General features: G+C 37.4%; 1 protein-coding gene across 1 annotated transcript; it reads left to right on the plus strand.

Moving 5' to 3' along the window:
• The first annotated feature begins 7,254 nt into the window (after positions 1-7,254).
• On the plus strand, positions 7,255-7,842 carry LOC122298822. Its single transcript, XM_043108673.1, has one exon. The coding sequence runs from the start codon at positions 7,255-7,257 to the stop codon at positions 7,840-7,842; it is 588 nt and encodes a 195-aa protein (XP_042964607.1).
• The last annotated feature ends 4,900 nt before the right edge of the window (positions 7,843-12,742 follow it).

Genomic DNA, 12,742 nt, shown 5'->3' on the forward strand with positions numbered 1-12,742 from the left:
TTTCTCACCTATAAAGAGTATTTATACCCAACAGTCAGTAAGAAAATTCTTGCCACGTGTGCAAGTGGGAATTTCCCTTTTCTTCTCTCTTTTCTTTTTATCTTTTCTTTCAATGTCATTCATTTAAACTCTGATACTTTTCTTTTGTACATGTGTCCTTTCCTTGTAATGCAAGTAGATCGTGTGTTCCTTCTTTATGATAATTGATCACCTATCACCCCTTGATGCACTTCATCATGCAATGTGAAATCCATTAGCTTGTTTGACACACCTCACACCTATTTCTTCGTGCATCATAGAATACATGATTTGTTTAGCGTATTCCTTATGCTTTTGACATGTGGCACCCTTTGTTTGGCTCTAGCCATTATGCCATTTGCCATTTCACCTTTCCATAACTGTCACCTCCTTTCTTCTTCTACCTCTCACACTTCCTTTTCTCACTCTAAGTATCCTTTGTGTTTGCTCACTTTCCTCCTTTTCTGCCTTCAAGTTTTTTGTGTCTTCTTTCTTACATTTCCCTCTCCTACCTTCAAATCTTCACATTCCTTTACTAGAATGGCTCCCATATATGCTTCCCACTATGCTCCTCGACCTTTTTTTACCACATCAGTCCCTAGATGGGCCTCGTGGTGCCGATTCCTCACGACATGTCGTTTATGAGGGGAGTTGTTGAACTACCACCACAATTCAAGTGGAGCTAGATTCTATGAGGGATTGGTATCATATCCCTAAATCAGTGAGGATGACCCCTTTCCTGATGCTTATAGTGGCATCGTTAACATTGAGGGAGTCGCTGAACATGTCGTGCTTTATTTCGGCATGTTTTTTATTGAGCTAAGACTCCCATTTTGTCACCCAGTCTATGACATCTTGTACTATTTGGGCATGGCCTCTACCCAACTCTGGCCCAACGCCTTGAGGATCATGTTATTCTGCTACATTGTTTGGAGGTTGTAGGAGAATAGAATAGTGGTGAGATTTTTTTCATGTCCATGGCGTTAGGTGGCATGATAGGAACCAACATAGCTTCCTTTCATGAACGAGCTATCGGGTTGTCCATCTAAAATCCCCTACTCCCACATTAACAATTGGGACTAGAAATTCTTTTTTGTTTCAAGAGTAGGCTAGGAGTTTCCTATTAGGGCCTCTCGGCACTCTGTTCATGACAGTCGTGATTTCATAGTTACTTCCACTAGGGTGATGGATTATTTAGACCTCTTCTACTCATGGGTTAGGAAAATCTCAAACTCTTTTGGTTCTAACATGGTCTTTATTCGTGGGAATATGGACCGTTTCTTGGTGGTTCCCAACCAATTGATGGGTCTAAGACCCTCTCGTGGGCACAAGAGGTCTAGTCCTACTCCATCAAACACCAAAGGGAAAAGACCTTGTACCAAAGGTGATGGAGTTAGGGTGGGTCACATGCCCCTTAGGCAGCTACGAAGAATCCTCGGCCATTGACTGCTCCTTTGTTTGGTAGCTATCAAGAAAACTAGCATTCACCTCCATCATTACATCCCAATCATCTTGTGGATGTGATTAATCAAGGAGCCCAAGACTTGGATTTGTTGTTGTACTCTAGTTTGAGACACAATTCTCGATGTCTTCTTGAGTTCCTTTCCCAAGGCATTATACGAAATATTTCTCTTTGATTGCGAGTGAGTCCGTTAAAGTGTTGAAACTTGGTGAGGAAAAGCCTGCTCCCACTATTCCCGTGACCATGGCGGAAGATATTGAAGTCGTTACTAACTTGCTTGCATCTGTAAGATAGACAATTGTTTTGTGCGAGAAAACTCTTGAGATTGTTGAAGCAACCTCTCCCGTGGGTGTTCACTCATTGCCATTCTTGGTGAGGAACTTCCAAGGGTTGTAATTGTTGTTAGTTCGACCCATTCCCCGTCATTGCGAGTGACTATGCTTCTACTAAGCTTCTAGGGAATCAATTCATGATTCCCTCCCTAAACATGGGGACTTCTCCTATTGTGTTCCCTCTAATGGCTTCGCCAGTGGCTCTTGCCAAATGGATAGACCATCCTTCACCTTCTCCGTCTCAACCTCAAGATCCCAATTCTTGCCTTGGGGCTTTTGGTTCCTCCTCAACTCAACCTAGTTGAACTATGGAAATTATATATATAGGAATTATAAAAAAGAGGTAATATATGTAAATCATAAACCAAATTTTGTATTTTGTTGAATAATGTATAGCACTAGTGTCATATATTTAAAAATTTCTAAGTATCATAATTACATACCGTGTAGTTAGCTATCCATGAGTGAATGTGGGGGCTTTTTTTTATTAAATATGTTTCACCAAAAGGATTACAAACTTTAAAAGAGAAATAATCTAATGTGAATATTATATTCTAATTTAATTTCTTGAAATAAAACAAGAAAAGAAAAAAAAATGTAGTTTAGATAAAATTTTAAGTGAGACCAAATTCCAATTTGATAATATATAAGAAAGACCTATTAAAAGATTGTTCAGAATTTGCAAGTGACCCTTTGAGACTGACCATTTAAGAGTATTGGTCATTCCATTTATGAATTGTGGACAGGAGTAACAACAGAAGTGACAAAAACCAAGAGAGACATACAAACTGGGCAAGATTATATATATATATATATATATATATATATATATCTTTTGTCAGAGTCGATGCCCTCCCCCTTCCTCTCGGCCTTGTCCCTAATATCCAGGCCTGGCACACGAACGAATCGTTTCATTAAAGTGGAACAGTTTGTTTCATTAAACCACACTATACCTGGTGTGGGCATTTGCCTCATATGTGATGAAACAGTGCGTAAAGGAAAACCCTTCGTCCTCATATCAAACCCTAGCAGAGAGTGTTAGGTGCGCCGTGAAGATCGCAAGAGCAAGAGGAGCATTAGGGTTTGCCTTGAGAGGAATCGGGGATTAAAGGGATATATATGTAGTGGGGTATTTTTATTAAATGTCAGGGGTTTAATTGTCTTTTGGTTATTATGTATGTAGTCCGTTTGAAGTGTCTCGGGTATGGGTTCCTGTTCATTGACTGGGTGCAATTAGTTACTTTCTTTCCGTAGGAATAATGGCCCATATTTGATAGTGGATCTCGTCAGTTATTTTTATTGTATTTCTATTTAAGGTTCAGTTCAACTATGAATGAATTTATCTACGTATTACAATTTACATAAACTGTATTGGAGGGATTGGCTCCTCCAAACGCCAGATCTACATTCATAATACTACCCCTAACAGTGGTATCCAGAGTCTCGTTCTGGCACCATGGCTGAAGGAACGCCCCACGCTCAATTGAACGAGTCAGTTGTTGCTTTGAAGACTGAAACTGAACAAGTGAGGGAAGAAGGACAGGCAGAAGCTAATGTTGGAAGGTATCTTGCAGCAGCTCAACAGTTTAGCATCCAACTATAAACATTTGGTGGTTAATGCTACAAAACAAAACTCAGAAGGGAGTTCATCAGGTAACCATCTTAAAGTTAATGGTAACCTTCTATTTGAGGGTGATGGGGGACTCCAAGCGAGAACTCTTCGTTTGGATTTTCCTAAATTTGATGGACCTGATCCTGTTGAATGGATCCTAAAGGCTGAGCAGTTCTTTCTTACTGCAACACTCCAGATGATCAAAAGCTTCAGATTGCTTTTTTTCATATGGAGGGAAAGGCCTTGACTTGGTATTGTTGGCTTGTGGAGTCCAACCCAGTTAACACATGGGATGAATTTGTTTGGGCACTCAAAACCAGATTTGGTCCTACGGCTTATGAGGACCCGATAGGAGTTTTTACAAAACTCTACCAAACAAGTTTTGTTGAAGAATACCAAAGTCAGTTTGAAATTCTGTCTAATAGAATTAAGGGGATTACTGAAGAATTTAGATTGAGTACTTTCATAAGTGGATTAAAAGATTAATTAAAAATTCTAGTGGCCATGTTTAAACCAACAACGTTATCAGCTACCTTTGGTTTAGCAAGGTTACAAGAAGTGGAGGTGGGAAGGAGGAGTCATGGTTACCAACCCAAATACCAGAACCCACAGCCAATAAACCACTACCAACCACCTAAATTACCAGCAGCCCCACCCATTCTTAGGTTGCCGGCACCTCCATCCAAATCAGACCTTAGAGACCAAAATAACAGCTTCAGATCACCCTTCAACCCAAACCGTAAACCAACTCTACCCATAAGAAGGATCTCTCCAGCCCAAATGCAGGAAAGACGAGAAAAAGGGTTATGTTATTTTTGTGATGAGAAGTTCCACCTTGGCCATAAATGTAGTAGACCTCGAATCTTCTTATTGGAAGGAATGGGAGAAGAGGAGGAGTTGAAGGAAGAGATAGGGGGTAGTTTGGCTATTATATAGCTTGGGAAGGGTAAGGAAGAGGAAACTGCTGAGCTGTTAAGCATCTCCTTACATGCAGTAGCAGGTTTAGTAGCTCCTAAAACTATGAGAATTCTGGGAAGATTGGGAAATCAGGAGGTATTGGTTCTAATAGATACCGGGAGTACACATAGTTTCATTGATCCAAATGTAGCAAGGAAGATGAGACTGCCAGTAGAAAAAAGTACACTGTCAGTACAAGTAGCCAATGGGGCTAGCCTTCCATGCTAGGGTTTATGTAGGGCTGTACCACTCCAACTACAGGACCTATGTACTACACCTAATTTATATTTACTGACCTTTTGAGGTTGTGAAGTTGTGCTAGGAATGGATTGGTTGAGACTCTTAGGCATTGTTTTATGGAACTTCACAGAATTGGTCATGACATTTCATTTTCAAGGTACTGACTTTACTTTGTGTGGAATACAGAGACCTGCAAAGGAAGTTGAAGAGGCTGAGTAGATTAAGACAATGGTTAAGGGGACTGCTAAAGGCATATGGTTACATTTAATAGGTGATGTTGCTGATGACAGGGAAGTTGAGTTGTCAAAAGATGTACTGGAGGTGTTATCTGAGTTCAAACAAGTGTTCAAGGAACCTAGTGGTTTGCCTCCACAGTGGAGTCATGACCACAAAATTCAATTATTGGAGGGTGCCCAACCCACTTGTGTTTGACCGTACAAGTATCCATACTACCAGAAGGAGGAAATTGAAAAATTAGTGGCAGACATGCTAAGAAGTGGGATTATCCAAAGTAGTCAAAGGCCCTACTCATATCCCGTATTACTTGTACGAAAAGCAAATGGAGGATGGTGTATGTGTGTGGATTATAGAGCTCTCAACAAAGATACAGTTAAAGATAAGTATCTCATTCCCAATATTGATGAGTTGTTAAATGAACTCCATGGAGCTCTTATTTTTTCAAAGTTGGATCTAAGGTCAAGTTATCACCAAATTAGGATGAATCCTAATGATGTGCCAAAGACTGCTTTTAGGACTCATGAGCGACATTATGAGTTCTTGGTCATGCTTTTTGGCTTGACCAATGCTCCATCAACTTTTCAGGGGCTGATGAACGAAGTATTCAGGCCTTATTTAAGAAATTCGTACTGGTTTTCTTTGATGACATTTTGATTTACAGCAAGATGATGCTGGAGCATTTGCAGCGTTTAAAATTGGTTTTGCAGGTCCTACAAGACCACTAGTTCTTCGCTAAAGCATCTAAATGTGTGTTTGGCAATAAAGAGGTAGAGTACCTCGGGCACCTGATTTCTCAAGCAAGGGTTCGAGCTGACCCCCAAAAGATTATTGCCATGCAGAGTTGGCCTTCCCCAAAGAACCCTAAAGCTCTCCGAGGGTTTCTTGGACTAACAGGCTATTACAGAAGATTTGTGTAAGGTTATGGGACCATTGCAGCCCCCCTAACCTCATTACTAAAAAAGAATGCATTTAGTTGGACTGGTAAAGCACAGGATGCATTTGACAAGCTTAAGGAAGCTATGATGAACCCCCCAGTTCTTCGGCTACCAGATTTTTCCAAAACTTTTATCATAGAATGTGATGCCTCTGGCTATGGGCTAGGAGCTGTGTTGATGCAAGAAGGATGGCCCATTGCCTACTTAAGTCAAGCACTTAAAGGTAAAAGCTTACATTTATCACTTATGAAAAGGAATTACTTGCTTTGGTGATGGTAGTTAGGAAGTGGCAGCATTATGTGTTGAGACAAACTTTCAAAGTTAGAACAGACCAATAGGCCTTAAAGTATCTACTAGAGCAACGCATTGGCACTCCAGTCCAGCAAAAATGGGTCTCTAAATTGTTGGGGTTTGAGTTTGTGGTGGAATACAAAAGTGGTAAAACAAATAAAGTTGCTGATGCACTCTCCCGATTACCAGAACCAGAAAACCAAAGCCTACCTGAAACACCAAATAACCCTCTCTTCCACATACTCAATTGCCACTCCACAGATCCCATTACCTCTTCACCAGATAATACCAAATCCATACATTCTTCCCACAATGGCAACACAAATCCTAAAACAGTGCATGCAATCAATATGATACAAAGTAAGTGGCTTGAGGAGTTAAGAAAATCTTACCCCCAGGACCCCCTGTTGCAGAAGCTGATTAGCTCCTACCATTAGGGCACCCTGGACCTTTCCCAGTACTAGCTTTGAAATGAGCTACTCTTTTACAATGGTAGACTCCATCTCGAATCTATGGTGCCTTACTAGCAGCAGATCCTGCAGCAATTTCATAGTAGTCCATTAGGGGGCCACACTGGCGTGCATAAAACAAGTTAAGAATTAAAAGGGAGTTTTACTGGCCTGGCATGCACAGTGTTGTGCGGAGTTTTATCAAAGAATGCGACACGTGTCAACGAAATAAGACTGAAACCCTCCATCAAGTGGGGTTGCTTCAGCCTCTTCCAACACCCAAGCAGAACTGGGCAGATATCAGCATGGATTTCATCGAGGGGTTACCTCCCTCAGGTGGTAAGACTGTGGTAATGTTGTGGTAGACCGCCTAAGCAAATATGCTCATTTCATTCCTATCACTCACCCCTACACAGCTTCAACCATAGCTAAGGTGTTTTTGGAGAGTGTGGTTAGGCTACATGGGGTACCTCAGACAATAGTGAGTAACAGGGATCTTGTCTTCACTAGTATTTTTTGGCAAGAGCTTTTTCAGATTTGTGGAACAGAACTCTTAATGAGCTCGGCATACCATCCACAAACGGATGGCCAGACTGAAATTACTAATAAAAGCTTGGAGTGTTATTTACGGTGTTTTTGCAGTGATAGGCCCAGGGACTAGATCAAATGGCTAGCACTAGCCGAATATGTGTATAATACTACAATGCACAGGTCCACCAAAATGACACCATTTGCAATTGTTTATGGACACCCTCCCCTTAGAATGTTACCACATGAACCAGGATCAACACAAGTGCAGGCTGTGGATGACGAACTGAAGAGCCGTGATTTCATCGCCACATTGGTCCGAGAGAACCTACACGAAGCAAAAAATAGAATGAAGCACTATGCGAACTTGAAACGAACAAAACGGAAATTCGAAATAGGCGACCGGGTGTATCTAAGGCTGCGCCCTTACCGACAGATGACCATAGCAGCTCGACGTAATCTCAAGCTCTCCCCCAGGTACTACGGGCCCTTCCAAATCATCAATAAAATCAGAAAAGTAGCGTATCGGCTGAATCTTCCAAGCGACGCCCAGATCTATCCTATATCGTGCCTCAAAAAGCAGCTCGGAGCAAAGGTACAGCCACTGCGTCAACTTCCTCAGCTTACTCCCGAAGGGACTCTAAGTCCTAAACCAGACCGAGTGCTTCAACAGAGATTACTGAAAAAGGGGAGGCACGCAGGCGTTGAAGTGCTCATACAGTGGAAGGGAGCCACCGCAGACGAAGCTACGTGGGAAGATTTGGCCTTATTAAGACAGTGATACCCAGATCTTGTGGGCAAGATCCTCTGAAGAAGGGGAGTGTGTTAGGTGCGCCGTGAAGATCGCAGGAGCAAGAGGAGCATTAGGGTTTGCTTGAGAGGAATCGGGGATTAAAGGGATATATATGTAGTGGGGTCTTTTTATTAAATGTTAGGGGTTTAATTGTCTTTTAGTTATTATGTATGTAGTCCGTTTGAAGTGTCTCGGGTATGGGTTCCTGTTCATTGACTGAGTCCAATTAGTTACTTTCTTTCTGTGGGAATAGTGGCCCATATTTGATAGTGGGTCTCGTCAGTTATTTTTATTGTATTTCTATTTAAGATTCAGTTCAACTATGAATGAATTTATCTACGTATTACAATTTACATAAACTGTATTGGAGGGATTGGCTCCTCGAAACGCAAATCTACATTCATAATACTACCCCTAACAGAGAGGTCGATGGTGGTGGAGGAACCTTGAGCCATGCATAGAGGAGCCTTGACCCTCACCATCACGAGCCTCACCAGTGAGTTTTAGACGTGAGGTCACGAACCCCACCATCTGGACACCAGATGTACGTCGCACTCCCTCCATCTCCTCAATTCACGCCTTGATCACGATAGGTGAGAAATTAAAGTTGAGCAAAATCTTTATGTATTTATGAGCAATATTTAGTCATCTTTGTTCTGAGGGAAAATCATTAAATGTAGATGTCACGATTATGAGAAATTTGAGCAAAATCTCCCAATCTCCTCATCTTTGTTCTTTAGCATTTATTGGTTGCAGACTTATTTTCATAAATGCTACATTTAATGAAATTGAATCTACCACAAGTTGTTGACTTCTTTTCTTTGTGTTTCCCCTTGAATTTCATACTGATTGACCATAGTTTGAAATTGCAGAGGTAGAGCACATACCATAAAAGTATAGAAATAGATAGAAGTGGCGAATTGTGCACCAGTGCCCACTGCCCATATGCATGATCTTTAGAACATAGTTATTTTTTGTACAAACAAATCTCAGTTTATTTATGTTGGAAGTATTTGGAAATTCAAGGAATTATGAAGACCAATCTTTAAATTTGTAAATATGCATAGAAGGAAAAAAATGGGTAGAGAGTTTAGGTGATGATTGTCTTAAACCTTGCTGATAAGAAGACAATGATTTGGTGAAGTCTCCATTCCATGTTGTTGCCACTTAGGTTAACGGTTTAAAGTGAAGTCATCTGTTAAATTCTTAGAGCACAGAGAAAACAAAGGTGGAGGAATGCAGGCTGCTGGGAAAATTTGCAGCAGGGTCTAGGTAAAATTTGAAGTCAAGGGCACTTTCGTCATTGTGTGGAGAATGGGCATTTCAGTCAGTAAACTCAGTTTATGGGTGGGCAATTTAGACCAAAAATTTCAGGTCTTGCGCGGGGTCTGGATGAAGGGGAACTATACCCAACACTTCTCTTAAATGAAATGATGCGTTTCATGGGTGTGCGCAGGGTGTTTCCATTCACGGAATGCAAGAAGAATTCTCCTTTATGAAGTTATTAACCTTTCTTGTCATTCTCCTAAGTCTTGCTCACTCTAAAATTAATTAAAGTTTGAACATAAAGACAGCCCTATATATGACCATACAAATTAACTAATTCTCCCGTCATTAGCCATCATTAATTTCTCACCATTCACTAATGCAATATCCAAAATTGATTGAAAAGTAAAAAATAATGCACACTTTTTTTTTTATCATTTGATGTTACCACAAAAACAGAAGAAGATGATCAAAGTTAAAACTACTATTAATATAAATGCTTTCTTGTGTTTTTTTTTTTTTAATTTTATTTTATTATCCAAAATGGTCCACAAAAAGTGAACTAAATATCACAACGTAATAAATTACGCAACTAAATTAAATTTTCCCATCTACAAAATTACACTTTACTATATTATAGACATCAAACAACCCTTACTAAACTATATATATTTATATATATGGATTTAAAAAAAACCAGTGAACCAGTAAACCGAACTAACAGGTAGGATCGGTCCGGTCCTGACTTTGGTTCAGTATAATACCAGTTTTATTTTTCTTAAAACCGGTCAAAATCGGTCCAGTTTTGATATTTCGTTTTCTAAAATTGGACCGAACTAGACTGGACCGGTTCATATATATATATGCTAGATACAAGTACATTTCGTGCACTAATTCGCATACTAATGACTTTTTTTATTTAAAAAAATATAATTTTTTTTTATAGATAGAAGAAATCTCATGAAAATTATTTTTATCTTCAATTCACATCATTTCATTAAACATATACATTGCATATCAATATTGGTGCGTGAATTGGTGTACAAAGTGAGCTTGCAAAAAGATTTTTCCTGTTTTAATTTTTTCTATTGTACATAATTTTTATATATAATTATATATAAAATAGTTTTGTATTAAATGATAAATTACTAATTAATATAATTTTAAATTTTAAAATCTTATACCATTATGTTTATTGTATTAATAGTTATACTAATATTATATCACTATATAGTATAATATATCATTATAGTACTCTATAATACAATTATAATATATATTATAATATACTACAATATATTACCACTATATTACAATATACTATATTATATATAATATAGTATATAGTATATTAAAACCAAAAAATCAAACTGAACTGGACCGGAAACTGATAAAACCAGAATATCGGTTTAAGAGGGTAACCAGTGTGTAATTGGTTTTGAAAAATGTAAAACCAGTACATATCAATTCAGTCATAAATTTTGTCCAAAACCAGACTGGACCGGACCTATTACATCCCTATATATATAATCATATCAATTTCGTACATATCATTACATGAATCTGATCATTGGATCTTATAGAACCGACTTTCCCTTTCTGTTGAATATTTTAATATAGGCTACTCATCAAAATTGGTACATCATGGAGACAAACGCTTTCGCATTGGCTACCTTTCTCATTCAAATCTTCATTTTCCAATATTTATATAATGTTTTCTTTTTCTAGAAAATAATGATTTCACTTGAAAAAAGATCCAAATCAAGGAAAGGAGTAATCATGGCCATTAATTGAATATTAAAAACCCATAATGATATTAAGACAAATGCATAAAAACAATTTTATACGAATTATTTGTTTACCTTTGTTTGGGATATCAAGCTGATAAAGCAAGACTCTTGCTTTATCACACCACTCCTAATAAACACTGGTAAAAGAGCATAACTTCTTCTAGGACCTTAACTTGCTGCCCCATTATTTATTCATTCACTTTTCTATATCATACATGAGACAGTGGTAAATGTTCTTTAGAGCTAGTTTGGAGAGTGAGATGATATAATAATTTTGTGAATAGTAGTAAGATAGTTTGTTAATAGTATTGAGATAATTTGAGTTGAATATTTTTTAGGTTTTGGGAAAGGAGAGTGAAAAAAGTTCAATAAAAAATATTATAAAGTTAAAATATTGTGATAATATAATTTTATAATATTATTTTTATTTAGAGATTTGAAAAAGTTGAAATTATTTTTTATTTTTGTCTGAAAGTTTGAAAAAGTTGTAATAATTAGTTTGATAATTTTATATTTGAATTATGTTTGAAAATGAGATGAGATCAGATCAGATGAAAATTTTATATCTCATCTAATGCCCGAACCTGCTAAATGGGTGCAAAGCTAATTAAAATAAAGAAGTAAATAAGTTTTTATCCCACTTATTTTTATTTCATTTCCTTATTGATTCTATCAAAAGCATCTCCTCAACATCTAAATGAACCAAAGGTCAACCAAAATCTATACGAGCTGAGTCACGAATTACTATGTTCATTTGCAACCTCATTGATAAGAGACATTCGACAACATGACAAGACATGCAACAAAGTAACATTAAAGATCAAACAATAATGCATGCAACAACTAAAGGCTGTTGGCCGGGGAAAGGCGGCATCCAACCTGACACATGTCATACAAAAAGATAAGTGGTCGAGTCTGGATCTCACACATGATCTCTCTTTAGCCATAGCATTACTCTCACAAAAAGCTACAATATCAAAAGAACCTTTGATATTTTCTCAAAGTACATGCATGTGCTAATTATTAGCAAGAGCATATGTATGCTAGCTGTATGTGAGAATTCTACTAAAAACTACAAACTGTTTTGAGTATAAACTAAAAACATGTTTGATATGTCTACTTGAGAGTCGAGAGACATAATAATGATTCCCTTGATCCATATGCTCTGATCACTCGTTGTAGCCTCATTTAATTTGCTCAGTTCGCATTGTGCATCTTCTCATTCAGCCACTTGGGAAATATTTGGTATGAGGTATGACCATCTTGAATTTGTGAAAAAGCATTTTTATATATATATATATATATAACCTAGTTGAGTTCATGTGGTCAGCACTATATATGATTTATACTGAAATAGACAAAACACATGCAATTTTTATTTTCAAAAGAAATCATTTTTAGCCAAGCGTGCTATTCTTGGTTTATAAAGAAATTTTTACAAACTGCATAATTTGATATAGTACGTTAGATTGTAAAAATAAAATAAAAAATAAAAAAAAATACTGTAAAAAAATTGACATCACATTAAAATATGCCAGTTTATAATAAACTTCATTTTATAAAATTTCTTTATATACCCAACTCTTGAATTTGAAGAAAATGGAGGTAGCTATGTATCGATTAGTGGCACATGGCTTTGGCCATGTATCGTCCGTACATATATATATATATAAAGTGAAGAAACTTTGTTCACACTCTTAAAATTAGTGGATTTCTTGTTTGTTTTCAGATAAGATTAGTTGATATAAAAGTTGAAAATTGAATAAAATATTATTAAAATATATAGTTTTAATATTATTTTTATTTTGAGATTTAAAAAAATTGAATTTTTT

Source organism: Carya illinoinensis, chromosome 16 (assembly GCF_018687715.1).
Source record: "Carya illinoinensis cultivar Pawnee chromosome 16, C.illinoinensisPawnee_v1, whole genome shotgun sequence".
Classification (NCBI taxonomy): Eukaryota; Viridiplantae; Streptophyta; class Magnoliopsida; order Fagales; family Juglandaceae; genus Carya; species Carya illinoinensis.

Bases quoted from the DNA above. Each gene is read 5' to 3' on its own strand.
- LOC122298822 (XM_043108673.1), top strand. From the start codon at position 7,255: ATGACACCATTTGCAATTGTTTATGGACACCCTCCCCTTAGAATGTTA.